This window comes from Salmo salar, chromosome ssa11, assembly GCF_905237065.1.
Source record: "Salmo salar chromosome ssa11, Ssal_v3.1, whole genome shotgun sequence".
NCBI lineage: Eukaryota > Metazoa > Chordata > Actinopteri > Salmoniformes > Salmonidae > Salmo > Salmo salar.
The window spans coordinates 6,107,507-6,123,472 of record NC_059452.1 but is presented as its reverse complement, the minus strand read 5'-3'; the positions used below and the strand labels follow the sequence as shown (position 1 = coordinate 6,123,472).

The window sequence follows — 15,966 nt, the reverse complement described above, 5'->3', positions numbered from 1 at the left end:
AAGCATTCGGTCGACTCGGGCACGCGCCTAAGCCCATAGTACTCTGATCGGCCACTTGCCAAAAGCGATAATGTGTTTCAGCCAGAGCCTGCCTCGATATCGTTCAGCTTTTTCCCGGGCTCTGAGAGCCTATGGGAGCCGTAGGAAGTGTCACGTTATTGCAAAGATCCTCAGTCTTCAATAAAAAGAGCCAAGATGAAACACAATTTGTCAGACAGGCCACTTCCTGCATGGAATCTTCTCAGGTTTTGGCCTGCCATATGAGTTCTGTTATACTCACAGACACCATTCAAACAGTTTTAGAAACTTTAGGGTGTTTTCTATCCAAAGCCAATAATTATATGCATATTCTAGTTACTGGGCAGGAGTAGTAACCAGATTAAATCGGGTACGTTTTTTATCCGGCCGTGTCAATACTGCCCCTTAGCCCTAACAGGTTAAAATCGGAGACCAGCTGAGATAAAATGCTGATTAGAAGCATCACAAAACTTTCTCAGTAATGATGAGTCTAAAACTACTTGCTTAGGCAGGGAAGTAGAGGAATTACCCTGCATTAGTAAATTAACAGTTTTCCAGAATTTAGAGGGATCATAGTGCTAAGGAAGTAGTTTGATCTGGCCTGTTTAACAGAGGCAGTGCACCTATTTCTCAATTGCCTAAGTAGCTGCCAATCAGCTAACGAGCCAGTTTGTCTAGCCTTGGCCCAGGCTTGATTTCTTATCAAGAGGCCTGAGAGTACAGGAGAGTACCATGGGTTAGTTTGCTTTTTGACTGAGTCGCTTGAAAGGGGCATGTTTATCAGCCAGAGAGCTAAAAATGGATGACAAAAATGTAAGTGCCACAACAGGATCTGGTATGCAACTAGTAGAAAAAATCTCTGAATAATATACTGTAGCTCATGAACAAACAACTAGGGTGAGATTTGTTTTAAATTTCTCTCCACAATTATATGATGGTCAGACTTTTTCAATTTGGTATATCTAATGCAGTGGTTCCCAAACTTTTTATAGTCCCGTACCCCTTCAAACATTCAAACTCCAGCTGCATACCCCCTCTAGCACCAGGGTCAGTGCACACTCAAATATTGTTTTTTGCAATCATTGTAAGCCTGTCACACACACACTATATGATACATTTATTGAACATAAGAATGAGTGTGAGTTGTCGTCACAACTCTGCTCGTGGGGAGTGACAAAGAACTCTTATAGGACCAGGCCACAAATAATAATATAATAATAATCAATAATTTTGCTCTTTATTTAACCATCTTACATATAAAACCTTATTTGTTCAATAGCTCTCCACAGGTTAATGAGAAGGGTGTGCTTGAAAGGATGCACATAACTCTGCAATGTTGGGTTGTATTGGAGAGAGTCTCAGTCTTAAATAATTTTCAGAGAATCCACTCTTTTCCGAGAATCTACTCTTACGTAGGTAAGTGGTTGCAAAGGGCAACAGTGTCTTAACAGCTCGATTTGCCAAGGCAGGATACCCTGAGCGCAACCCAATCCAGAAATCTGGCAGTGGCTTCTGATTAAATACATTTTTCACAAAACCACTTGTTGCAATTTCGGCGAGGCTCTCTTGTTCCAATATCGGTCAGTGGACTGGAGGCAGGGCATGAAAGGGATAATGAATTCACTTCTTTGTTTCACCCATTTCGGGAAAGTACCTGCGTAATTGCGTACCCAACTCACTCAGGTGCTTTGCTATATCACATTTGACATTGTCCGTAAGCTTGAGTTCATTTGCACACAAAAACATTGTACAATGATAGAAAGACCTGTGTGTTGTCCTTGTTAATGCAGACAGAGAAGAGCTCCAACTTCTTAATCATAGCCTCAATTTTGTCCCGCATATTGAATATAGTTGCAGAGAGTCTCTGTAATCCTAGATTCAGATCATTCAGGCAAGAAAAAAACATAGCCCAGATAGGCCAGTCATGTGAGAAACTCGTCATCATGCAAGCGGTCAGACAAGTGAAAATTATGGTCAGTAAAGAACTTTAAGCTCGTCTCTCAATAAAAAAAAAACGTGTCAATACTTTGCCCCTTGATAATCAGTGCACTTCTGTATGTTGTAAAAGCGTTACATGGTCACTCCCCATATCATTGCATAGTGCAGATAATACACGAGAGTTCAGGGGCCTTGCTTTAACAAAGTTAACCATTTTTACTGTAGTGTCCAAAATGTCTTTCAAGCTGTCAGGCATTCCCTTGGCAGCAAGAGCCTCTCGGTAGATGCTGCAGTGTACCCAAGTGGCATCGGAGCAACTGCTTGCACGCGCGTTACCACTCCACTATGTCTCCCTGTCTTGGCTTTTGCGCCATCTGTACAGATACCAACATGAGCAGCAGCTACTTTGGCTACATACGGACCGTTAGTGGAATTCCCGCGAGAGAGTAACGGTTTATGGGATTGGATGTTAATTATTTGACTAGTCTACCTGTATTTGACATTGTGTTGTTATTTAGCTGAACACTAGATGGTTTCATTTTATTTTTGGCAGTGAAACAAGCATACTCAGGTGAGAAAAAACCCTCACCCAAATGTATAGCCCCGTTGGAAAATATAAATGGACTGTTTGAAAACGTGAAGAAGAAGAAGAAGAAGAAAAAAAAAGGTGAATCATATATTTTTATTTGGCGTAACCCCGACGGCATTGGGAATACCTGCTCTAATGCAAGCAATAGGGCAGTGGTCGCTGATACCATTTGCAAAAACGCCACTAGCCAAATACTTATGGGGACGGTTAGTCAGGATAAGGTTTGCTCGGTTTTTTATATTAATCCAAGTGGGTTTCATTATCAGCTGAGTCAAGTTGAACTCATGACAGATATTCTTAAACTGATCTGAGGCATGTGTAAGCCAATCAAGATTTAGATCTCCTAACACAACCAGTTCAGATACCAGAAAGGATAATCAAAAATAGATCATCAAAAATAATACCAACAGCCTCTGCCGGGGCAATAGACCGCAGCAATAAAAATATGCATATTTTGGCTTATGGCCACTTTATAACCAACAGCTCTCACATTTTGAGGACAGAGATGCTTAAAGCATGATGCCATAAAAGATCTTACATAAATAGCCACCTCTGCCCCCTTTTTCAGTCTATCACATCTGAACATGTTGTGGTCCGCAATGGCAACATCCTTATCCATTATCGAATCATTCAGCCAGGTCTCTGAGATAACCAGAACATGCACCCGGACATCCAGAAAGTCCAGTTTAGACATCAGGCTTCGAACAGTCCAAGCTCTTTACGAGATTTTGAAAACAGCTGGAGTATCCATGGTGACACAATAGTCAATAGAACTGGATGATCTAGCCACAAAAGGCTACCAAGGTAACCTGCCTAAATGACTGTAGCACTCACATCTAGAGTCATGTAATGCTTTGAAAACCTGGTCTTGGCTCACATCAGCACCATCATCCCAGACACCTTGGACCCACTCCAATTTGCATACCACATCAACAGATCCACAGATGACGGAATCTGTATTGCACTCCAATATTTTTCTAAATTCTTCAAGCTCTGTCAAAAAAGACAACCATTTTCAGGTCTTGCCATAGATTTTCATGTAGATTTCAGTGAAAACTGTAACTCGGCCACTCAGGAACATTCACTGTCTTCTTGGTAAGCAAGTGTAGATTATTGCAAACAAGGTGTAGATTATTCCAGTGTAGATTATTGCAAACAAGGATGCATGAAAGGTGAATTCATCTCCTAGTGTCTGGTGGAAAGCAGACTGAATCTGGTTTCCCCTAGGATTTTGCCTGTGCTAAGCTCCATTCCAATTCTTTTTTAACCTGAAAAACTCCCCAGTCCTTAACAATTACAAGCATACCCATAACATGATGCAGCCACCACTATGTTTGAAAATATGGAGAGTGGTACTCAGTAATGTGTTGTATTGGATTGGATTTGCCCCAAACATAACACTTTGTATTCAGGACAAAAAAGTCAATTGTTTTACAATTTTTTTTTGCAGTATTACTTTAGTGCCTTGTTGCAAATAAGATGCATGTTTTGGAATGGTTTAATTCTGTACAGGCTTCTTCCTTTTCACTTTGTCAATAGTAACTACAAATTTTAAAATATTTGTATTTATTTAACTAGGCAAGTCAGTTATGAACAAATTCTTATTTACAATGATGGCCTACACCGGCCAAACCCGGACGACGCTGAGCCAATTGTGCGCTACCCTATGGGACTCCATATCATGGCCGGTTGTGATATTACCTGGATTCGAACCAAGGTGTCTGTAGTGACACCTCTAGCACTGAGATGCAGTGCCTTAGACCGCTGCGTCACTCGGGAGTCCGAGCCCAATGTTGCTGATCCATCCTCAGTTTTCTCCTATCACAGCCATTAAACTCTGTAACTGTTTTAAAGTCACCAAAACCTGATCGGGTTTCTTCCTCTCCAGCAACTGAGTTAGGAAGGACATCTGAATCTTTGTAGTGACTGGGTGTATTGATAGTGTAATTAAGAACTTCACCATGCTCAAAGGGATGTTCATATCTGCACTTTTTTTTTACCAATCTACCAATAGGTGCCTTTCTTTGCGATGCATTGGAAAACCTCCCTGGTCTTTGTGGTTGAATCTGTGTTTGAAATTCACTGCTTGACTGAGGGACCTAACAGATAATTGTATGTGTGGTGGGGTAAAGAGATGTGTTAACCACTTTTATTGCATAAAGAGTGGAACATAATTCCACTTTGACATTATGGGGTATTTTGTGTAGGCCAGTGCCAACAAAATCTCTATTTAATCTATTTTAAATTCAGACTGCAACACAACAAAATGTGGAATAAGTCAAGGGGTGTGAATACTTACTGAAGGCGTTGTACATGTTGTTTTTACTCGTTATTGTTATTCCTTATTCACTCTGTATTTATGTCTTTATCTTTAATTCTGCATGGTTGGAAAAGGACCCTGTTAGTCTACACCTGTTTTTTACGAAGCATGTGACAAATGCAATTTTATTTGAGCATCATCAAGGATCCCACACACCCCAGCCATGAACTGTTGACTCCCTTACTGTCGGGGAGATGGTATCGGAGCATGAGGTCTGATACCAACAAGCTCAGAGACCCTTTCTATTTACAAGCCTGTTGAACAAGACTCTTGAACACTTTTACATTTACATTACATTTAAGTCATTTAGCAGACGCTCTTATCCAGAGCGACTTACAAATTGGTGCATTCACCTTATGATATCCAGTGGAACAACCACTTTACAATAGTGCATCTAAATCTTTTAAGGGGGGGGGTTAGAAGGATTACTTTATCCTATCCTAGGTATTCCTTAAAGAGGTGGGGTTTCAGGTGTCTCCGGAAGGTGGTGATTGACTCCGCTGTCCTGGCGTCGTGAGGGAGCTTGTTCCACCATTGCGGTGCCAGAGCAGCGAACAGTTTTGACTGGGCTGAGCGGGAACTGTGCTTCCTCAGAGGTAGGGGGGCCAGCAGGCCAGAGGTGGATGAACGCAGTGCCCTTGTTTGGGTGTAGGGCCTGATCAGAGCCTGAAGGTATGGAGGTGCCGTTCCCTTCACAGCTCCGTAGGCAATCACCATGGTCTTGTAGCGGATGCGAGCTTCAACTGGAAGCCAGTGGAGAGAGCGGAGGAGCGGGGTGACGTGAGAGAACTTGGGAAGGTTGAACACCAGACGGGCTGCGGCGTTCTGGATGAGTTGTAGGGGTTTAATGGCACAGGCAGGGAGCCCAGCCAACAGCGAGTTGCAGTAATCCAGACGGGAGATGACAAGTGCCTGGATTAGGAGCTGCGCCGCTTCCTGTGTGAGGCAGGGTCGTACTCTGCGAATGTTGTAGAGCATGAACCTACAGGATCGGGTCACCGCCTTGATGTTAGTGGAGAACGACAGGGTGTTGTCCAGGATCACGCCAAGGTTCTTAGCACTCTGGGAGGAGGACACAAGGGAGTTGTCAACCATGATGGCGAGATCATGGAACGGGCAGTCCTTCCCCGGGAGGAAGAGCAGCTCCGTCTTGCCGAGGTTCAGCTTGAGCTGGTGATCCGTCATCCACACTGATATGTCTGACAGACATGCAGAGATGCGATTAGCCGCCTGGTTATCAGAAGGGGGAAAGGAGAAGATTAATTGTGTGTCGTCTGCATAGCAATGATAGGAGAGACCATGTGAGGATATGACAGAGCCAAGTGACTTGGTGTATAGCGAGAATAGGAGAGGGCCTAGAACAGAGCCCTGGGGGACACCAGTGGTGAGAGCGCATGGTGCGGAGACAGATTCTCGCCACGCCACCTGGTAGGAGCGACCTGTCAGGTAGGACGCAATCCAAGCGTGGGCCGCGCCGGAGATGCCCAACTCGGAGAGGGTGGAGAGGAGGATCTGATGGTTCACAGTATCAAAGGCAGCAGATAGGTCTAGAAGGATGAGAGCAGAGGAGAGAGAGTTAGCTTTAGCAGTGCGGAGAACCTCCGTGACACAGAGAAGAGCAGTCTCAGTTGAATGCCCAGTCTTGAAACCTGACTGATTAGGATCAAGAAGGTCATTCTGAGAGAGATAGCAGGAGAGCTGGCCAAGGACGGCACGTTCAAGAGTTTTGGAGAGAAAAGAAAGAAGGGATACTGGTCTGTAGTTGTTGACATCAGAGGGATCGAGTGTAGGTTTTTTCAGAAGGGGTGCAACTCTCGCTCTCTTGAAGACGGAAGGGACGTAGCCAGCGGTCAAGGATGAGTTGATGAGCGAGGTGAGGTAGGAGAGAAGGTCTACGGAAATGGTCTGGAGAAGAGAGGAGGGGATAGGGTCAAGTGGGCAGGTTGTTGGGCGGCCGGCCGTCACAAGACGCGAGATTTCATCTGGAGAGAGAGGGGAGAAAGAGGTCAAAGCACAGGGTAGGGCAGTGTGAGCAGGACCAGCGGTGTCGTTTGACTTAGCAAACGAGGGTCGGATATCGTCAACCTTCTTTTAATAATGGTTGACGAAGTCATCCGCAGAGAGGGAGGAGGGGGGGGGAGGGGGGAGGAGGATTCAGGAGGGAGGAGAAGGTAGCAAAGAGCTTCCTAGGGTTAGAGGCAGATGCTTGGAATTTAGAGTGGTAGAAAGTGGCTTTAGCAGCAGAGACAGAAGAGGAGAATGTAGAGAGGAGGGAGTGAAAGGATGCCAGGTCCGCAGGGAGGCGAGTTTTCCTCCATTTCCGCTCGGCTGCCCGAAGCCCTGTTCTGTGAGCTCGTAGTGAGTCGTCGAGCCACGGAGCAGGAGGGGAGGACCGAGCCGGCCTGGAGGATAGGGGACAGAGAAAATCAAAGGATGCAGAAAGGGAGGAGAGGAGGGTTGAGGAGGCAGAATCAGGAGATAGGTTGGAGAAGGTTTGAGCAGAGGGAAGAGATGATAGGATGGAAGAGGAGAGAGTAGCGGGAGAGAGAGAGCGAAGGTTGGGACGGCGCAATACCATCCGAGTAGGGGCAGAGTGAGAAGTGTTGGATGAGAGCAAGAGGGAAAAGGATACAAGGTAGTGGTCGGAGATTTGGAGGGGAGTTGCAATGAGATTAGTGGAAGAACAGCATCTAGTAAAGATGAGGTCAAGCGTATTGCCTGCCTTGTGAGTAGGGGGGGAAGGTGAGAGGGTGAGGTCAAAAGAGGAGAGGAGTGGAAAGAAGGAGGCAGAGAGGAATGAGTCAAAGGTAGACGTGGGGAGGTTAAAGTCACCCAGAACTGTGAGAGGTGAGCCATCTTCAGGAAAGGAACTTATCAAGGCGTCAAGCTCATTGATGAACTCTCCAAGGGAACCTGGAGGGCGATAAATGATAAGGATGTTAACCTCTATGGGCTAGGTGGGACGCTAGCGTGCCACCCGTGGTGCACTCCATCAACAGCAGGTGCATTTCAAGAGCGGCAAATTTGAATCCAAATAAATGTCAAAATTCAAATTTTTCAAAAATACAACTATTTTACACCATTTGAAAGATAAACATCTCCTTAATCTAACCACGTTTTACGATTTCAAAAAGGTTTTACGGCGAAAGCATAAATTTAGAGTATGTTAGGACAGTACATTTACAAGAGTTGTGTGTAATGTTTTGTCAAGTCAAAGACAGGGTCACCAAAACCATAAAACCAGCTAAAATGATGCACTAACCTTTTACAATCTCTATCAGATGACACTCCTAGGACATTATGTTAGACAATGCATGCATTTTTAGTTCTATCAAGTTCATATTTATATCCAAAAACAGCGTTTTACTATGGCATTGATGTTGAGGAAATCGTTTCCCTCCAATAACCGGCAGTCAAGTCAGCGTCACAAATTAAATAATTAAAATTAGAAAACATTGGTAAAATATTATATTGTCATTTAAAGAATTATAGATTTACATCTCTTGAACGCAATCAACTTGCCAGATTTAAAAATAACCTTACTGGGAAATCACACTTTGCAATAATCTGAGCACTGCGCCCAGAAAAATACGCGTTGCGATACAGACTAGACGTCATGTTGGGGAGATCTAAAATCAAAAAAAATACTATGTAAATAATCCATTACCTTTGATTCTCTTCATCAGATGTCACTTCCAGGTATCACAGGTCCATAACGAATGTAGTTTTGTTCAAAAAAGCTCATCATTTATGTCCAAAAATCTCCGTCTTGTTAGCACATGACTTCTCGTCATGAACGAGGGGAAAAAATATATTTACGTTCGTTCAAACATGTCAAACGTTGTATAGCATAAATCATTAGGGCCTTTTTTAACCAGAACATGAATAATATTCAAGGTGGACGAATGCATACTCTTTTATAACGTATTGGAACGAGGGTACCCAACATGAACTCGCGCGCCAGGTGTCTAATGGGACATCATCGTTCCATGGCTCTTGTTCGGTCAGATCTCCCTCCAGAAGACTCAAAACACTTTGTAAAGGCTGGTGACATCTAGTGGAAGCAATAGGAAGTGCCAAAATATTCCTCAGCCCCTGTGTTTTTCAATGGGATAGGTTTAAAGTCAATACAACACATCAGGTATCCACTTCCTGTCAGAAAATGTCTCAGGGTTTTGCCTGCCAAATGAGTTCTGTTATACTCACAGACACCATTCAAACAGTTTTAGAAACTTTAGAGTGTTTTCTATCCATATATAATAAGTATATGCATATTCTAGTTACTGGGTAGGATTAGTAACCAGATTAAATCGGGTACATTTTTTTATCCAGACGTGCAAATGCTGCCCCCTAGCCCTAACAGGTTAAGCTTGAAAGGGCTGGTAACTGTGACAGCATGGAATTCAAATGAGGAGATAGACAGATGGGTCAGGGGAGAAAGAGAGAATGTCCACTTGGGAGAGATGAGGATTCCAGTGCCACCACCCCGCTGGCTCGATGCTCTAGGGGTATGCGAGAACACGTGGGCAGACGAAGAGAGAGCAGTAGGAGTAGCAGTGTTATCTGTGGTAATCCATGTTTCCGTCAGCGCCAGGAAGTCTAGGGACTGGAGGGTAGCATAGGCTGAGATGAACTCAGCCTTGTTGGCTGCAGACCGGCAGTTCCAGAGGCTGCCAGAGACCTGGAACTCCACGTGGGTCGTGCGCGCTGGGACCACCAGGTTAGAGTGGCAGCGGCCACGCGGTGTGAAGCGTTTGTATGGCCTGTGCAGAGGGGAGAGAACAGGGATAGACAGACACATAGTTGACAAGCTACAGAAGTGTTGTTTCTTGTATTATTGTCTCTTGTGTCTTTAGAGAACTGTTTCACTTTGATATCCTTTTTCTTCTGTCCTGATTTTCTCTTTCTTTTCTTCTGTTAACTAGATATTCTTTGTTGTTCTTTGTTAGCTAGCTAGCTTCTTCCAAAAGAGTCCCTAGACCCTTCACTTGAACTGGACCGACCACCTGCACTGACTCTCCGCACCTTAGCACACATCCACACAGATAAACACAAACACACACACACACACACACACACACACACACACACACACACACACACACACACACACACACACACACACACGCACACGCACACATTCTAACCTTAATCCTAGTATACCATGTCTATCCCTTACATATGACACTTTACTTGAAACTAGTTTCAGCGGTCAGAACAGACGTTTGCACGATTGTAAAATCAGCGATTGTACAAGCAAGTGTTGAAATGTACATTGATTTTCTTTTGAAATAAATCTACCCAGCAACAATTCTGTGACAAGTGAATTTACACCTCACAAAAACAGTTGAAATAATGGCAGGAAAAGGGGGAATCCTGAGGTGGGCGGGGCATGCACTTTGCTACGTGTTTGTTTATTTCCAACATACGATTGTCATCATGAAAATCTGTCTGCTTCATGTTTTGTTTTTGCCATGATAATTTAAGTGTTGTGATACTGAGTACCGTGACAATACCACCACATAGAAACAAGAAGTAAAACTGCTACAAGCAGAGACTGGCACAGTATACTCTCTCCCTTGGTATGAGGCCATAGTATTCTCACTAGAGGGAACTGTTGAACCTCTCCACAAATGGTGTGCATTTGGATAAGACTGCACAGAAGATAGTTCATTTATTTGTTCATTCATTTATTCAATATCACACATGACGATGGTCGATAGATATGTAAAAGAAGACATTATTTTAACAAAACCAGGTATCAACTCCTGTAAAACACTTGGAACATCCTTAGGTTCTGTTTTTGAAATGTTTTGACATTTTTACACATAATAACAATTACCAACACATAGTCACTCACTTGTGTGTGATAACACTCCAAAAACATTCCAAGTTCTCCAATACTGTATGTGTTACAGCCCTGTAACATTTACATCCCTTTCTCGTCCCTCTCCTCTTGTTTAGGGACACCATCATAGTGTGCATAGTTAACAGTGCCACCAGTATATTCGCTGGGTTCGTCATCTTCTCCGTCATTGGATTCATGGCCCATGAACTGAAGGTGCCCATTGAGAAGGTGGCAGATGAAGGTAAATTACACATTTAAATAGGTAAAATCCTTGAAAAATCCCAATACAGATAAAGTATTTGAAATCATTTGGCACCAGAGGAGATGGCTGCCGTTTTATGGTCTCATAACCAATTGTGTTATTGTGTGTGTTTTTTTCGTGTTATTTGTAACTTATTTTGTACATAATGTTTCTGCCACCGTCTCTTATGACCAAAAAGAGCTTCTAGATATCTGGACAGCGATTACTCACCTCGTACTGGATGAAGATTTTTTTCTTTAACGGGTTGGACGCAAAGGATTTACTTCAGATACCTGACAAGGCCCAAATCCCATGATTTGCATGAGAAAGAGACAGAGATATCGGGGCCGTAGGTCGGGGTGCCTTGTAAGGATCCGACAGCGAGTGGGTAATCTGCCTCTACCATCAGTCCTATTAGCCAATGTACAATTATTGGATGAGAAAAATAGACGAGCTATGATCATGAATATCCAACCAACGGGACATTAAAACTGTAATATCTTATGTTTCACCGAGTCGTGGATGAACGACGACATAGACAACATACAGCTGGTCGGAGTTAACGCTTCATCGGCAAGATAGAACAGCCGCCTCCGCTAAGACAAGGGGTAGCAGTCTGTGTATGTTTGTAAACAACAGCTGGTGCACAAAATCTAATATTAAGGAAGTCTCAAGGTTTTTCTCGCCTGAGGTAGAGTATCTCATGATAAGCTGTAGAACACACTATTTACCAAGAGAGTTTTCATCTATATTTTTCGTAGCTGTCTATTTACCACCACAAACCGATGCTGGTACTAAGACCGCACTCAATGAGCTGCCACATCCACCACTCTCTCCTAGCTCCAGCCCCAGATGACGCAGATGGTAAGCTACAGGACTGTTTTGCTAGCACAGACTGGAATATGTTCCGGGATTCTTCCGATGGCATTGAGGAGTACACCACATCAGTCACTGGCTTTGTCAATAAGCGCATCGATGACGTCTTCCCCACAGTGATCGTACGTACATACCCCAACCAGAAGCCATGTATTACAGGCAACATCCGCACTGAGCTAAAGAGTAGAGCTGCCACTTTCAAAGAGCGGGACTCTTACCCGGACGCTTATAAGAAATCCCACTCTGCCCTCTGACAAACCATCAAACAGGCAAAGCATCAATACAGCATTAGGATTGAATCGTACTACACCGGCGGGGCTTGATAACTATTACAGACTACAAAGGGAAGACCAGGCGTGAGCTGCCCGGTGACACGAGCCAGACAAGCTAAATTACTTCTATGCTTGCTTTGAGGCAAGCAACGCTGAAGCATGCATGAGACCATCATCTGTTCAGGACGACTGTGTGAACACGCTCTACGTAGCCAATGTGAGTAAGACCTTTAAAAATGTCAACATTCACAAGGCCGCAGGGCCAGACGGATTACCAGGACGTGTACTCCGAGCATGCGCTGACCAACTGGTAAGTGTCTTCACTGACATTTTCAACCTGTCCCTAACTGAGTCTGTAATACCGACATGTTTCAAGCAGACCACTATAGTCCCTGTGCCCAATAACACTAAGGTAACCTGCCTAAATGACTACTGACCCATAGCACTCACGTCTGTAGCCATGGAGTGCTTTGAAAGGCTGGTCTTGGCTCACATCAACACCATTATTCCAGAAACCCTAGACCCACTCCAATTTGCTTACCGCCTCAACAGATTCACAGATGATGCAATCTCTATTGCACTCCACACAGCCCTTTCCCACCTGGACAAAAGGAACACCTACCTGAGAATGCTATTCATTAACTACAGCTCATCATTCAACACCATAGTGCCCTCAAAGCTCATCCCTAAGCTAAGAACCCTGGGGCCAAACACCTCCCTCTGCAACTGGATGCTGGACTTCCTGACGGGCCGCCCTCAGGTGGTAAGGGTAGGTAACAACACATCTGCCATGCTGATCCTCAACACAAGGGCCCCTCAGGGGTGCATGCTCAGTCCCCTCCTGTACTCCCTGATCACTCATGACTGCATGTCCAGGCACAACTCCAACACCATTATTAAGTTTGCCGATGACACAACAGTGATAGCCCTGATCACCGACAACGATGAGACAGCCTATAGGGAGGAGGTCAGATACATGGCCATGTGGTGACAGGATAGCAACCTCTCCCTCAATGTGATCAAGACAAAGGAGATGATTGTGGACTACAGGAAATGGGGCTGTAGTGGAGCAGGTTGAGAGCTTCAAGTTCTTTGGTGTCCACATCACCAACAAATTATCATGGTCCAAACACACCAAGATAGTCGTGAAGAGGGCAGGACAAAGCGTATTACCCCTTGGGAGACTGAAAAAATTTGGCATGGGTCCTCAAAAGTTCTACAGCTGCACCATCGAGAGCATCCTGACTGGTTGCATCACTGCCTGGTATTGCAACTGCTCGGCCTCCTGCCGCAAGACGCTACAGAGGGTAGTGCGTATGGCCCAGTACATCACTGGGGCCAAGCATCCTGCCATCCAGGACCTCTATACCAGGCGGAGTCAGAGGAAGGGCCTCAAAATGGTCAAAGACTCCAACCACCCTAGTGGCAAGCGATACCGGAGCACCTTGTCTAGGTCCAAAAGGCTTCTTAACAGCTTCTACCCCAAGCCATAAGACTCCTGAACAGGTAATCAAATGGCTACCCAGACTATTTGCATTGTCCCCCTCTTTTATGCTGCTGCTACTCTCTGTTAATTATCTATGTGTAGTCACTTTAACTCTACCTTCATGTACGTATTACCTTAATTACCTCGACAAACCTGTGCCCCCGCACATTGACTCTCTACCGATACCCCTGTATATATCCTTGCTACTGTTATTTTACTGCTGCTCTTTAATTAATTGTTAATTATTTTTTATCTATCTATTTTTTACCTAACACTTATTTTTCTTAAAACTGCATTGTTGGTTAAGGGCCTGTAAGTAAGCATTTCACTGTAAGGTCTAAACCTGTTGTATTTGGCGAATGTTACAAATACAATTAGAACCCTTGTCTGGTAGGATCAGATAGTGTATGACCATAGACAGATAGACAGATAGAAAGATATCTACAGAGATAGAGATTGGCTTGGCCAATTAATAGTACTCTTCGATACGCACACAACCCAAGTCAGAGCAGATAGTTGCTTTTGTTCAGTATTCATTGTCATTTTTGCCTCTGATTATCAATCTGATTTAACACTCTCAGGTCCAGGCATAGCATTTGTGGTGTACCCTGAGGCTCTGACCAGACTTCCACTCTCTCCGTTCTGGGCCATCATATTCTTCCTCATGCTGCTGACCCTCGGCTTGGATACCATGGTAACCAACCCTCACTGTGTGTGTGTTTTTGTGTGTGTAGGGCCCTTTCAAATCTGTTGTATTTTGTTGCCTAATTCTGTTAATTTTTTTCCCCCAAAATTTAGTTTTCTCTGTTTTGTTTTTGAAGGTTTCAGTTTTTTCCTCATTTTTTCCAGGTTTTTACTCTAAAAATATATATTTTTTCATAGAAAAACAACAACATTTGCATTTTTTGATCCAAAAGAATGCTTAAACCACATCAGGCGACCACTTTTGAGGTCTGGAATAAATCTAAGATATTTTCATTTTTGGGTGTAGATACAAGTGTGCAAAGCAAGAGGCTTGTTTGGTTAGCAGTGTTTCTGTAGCACACGTGATTGCAGAGTTTGCTAAACAAATCGCCACTGGATTGATACAAATAATCATGATATCATTCTGCCAGGTAGGCATAGGCTCCTTTGTAGTTAACATTTAATTGAGAAGGTTTTTGGGAAAGCCTTTCCATCTACCCAGAAGACGATTATCATTATTAACATCATCGCTAACGGCTACACAAAGTGTTAGATAAACGCGCACACACAGACAGGGGCATTCCAGCGTTGCCTCTTCAGAAAGTTGAAGGAAAATACGAATCACTGATGCATTTTGTTCATGGCTTATGATAATCTTGGGCAAATTAATTTATTTTCAAATAAGTTCAATACATTTAGTTGATTTCCTCCTAAGTTGAAGATTTTTCTATTTATTGTTGAATTCCGTTTTAATGTCTGGATTCCATGATTCCGTCTGCGTTCTCCGCATCGCGGACTTTATAGCACCTTGTGTGTGTAGTTGTGTTTGTCAGTCTTCTCCCAAGTTTGATTTCCACATGGGCCACAAAGGTCCACAAAGCAACATCCAGGCCCCTGTGGCACCAACATGGTCAATTGAAACCAATAGAAGACAAACTTTTTTGGGTGGAGGGGCAACAGAGCTAGGTGGGGGACTGCCCCACCTCTACAATGGTAGGGGAAACATGGTACTGTAGGTGTGCGTGTGTGTGGCAAAAAAAATGGATTCCATGTTTCGCTGAGACCTTTTCTTTATAGCATTAAAGTCTCTCAAGACCTTTTAAGACAATGGAAAACACTGGAGGTAAAAATCTAAGTCAAACAAATCCAGTCAATCTGTGATGTTTACACCATAAACAACCTTCGGTCGGGGTGTATTAAAAGTTATCTATTAAGACGACAGTAAACAGTAAATGAGGATGTTGGTTTGCCTTCGCAGCTGTGGGTCTGTTGAAGCAGGGAGGAGGCTTTGTTGTATTGTTTGTGTGTGTGTGCGTGTTAGCGCTTGGCGGTAAGAGGCTGGGGATACTGTATTGATGAAATTTTTTTGGGGGGAGCACGGGTGGATGTAGAGAAGCAGTAAAGTGGCAGATAGCTCAGTCCCATTGGGCTCCATTCTCTCTCTTTCTTTGCTCGATCTGTGTGTTCATCCTTCTTTCCTCTGCACTTGTCCTCTGGCCCCTCGGCCGCTCTTGTCATTTTCTTCTGCTCCCCTCCTCTCTCGTCTGTGTCTCTTTTATGCAGGTGTTCATTCTCTATCTCTGCTATCTTTTTCCTCTCTCTGCTCCCTTTGTCCATAGTTATCTGTTGTGTGATTGGAATGAATCTCTCTCCCTCACTGTCATTGACTTTTACTGTTGTCTCGCCTCTCTTCC

General features: G+C 43.9%; 1 protein-coding gene across 2 annotated transcripts in view; it reads left to right on the top strand.

Annotated features, from left to right (window-relative positions):
• The window catches only part of LOC106561903 (sodium- and chloride-dependent glycine transporter 2), a 70,425-nt gene that overhangs the window by 31,688 nt on the left and 22,771 nt on the right, over positions 1 to 15,966 (top strand). For both annotated transcript variants that reach the window (XM_014126234.2, XM_014126235.2), the window contains exons 10-11: positions 10,830 to 10,954; positions 14,170 to 14,282. In XM_014126234.2, coding sequence (XP_013981709.1) covers positions 10,830 to 10,954; positions 14,170 to 14,282 — 238 coding nt within the window. The remainder of the gene's footprint in view (positions 1 to 10,829; positions 10,955 to 14,169; positions 14,283 to 15,966) is intronic.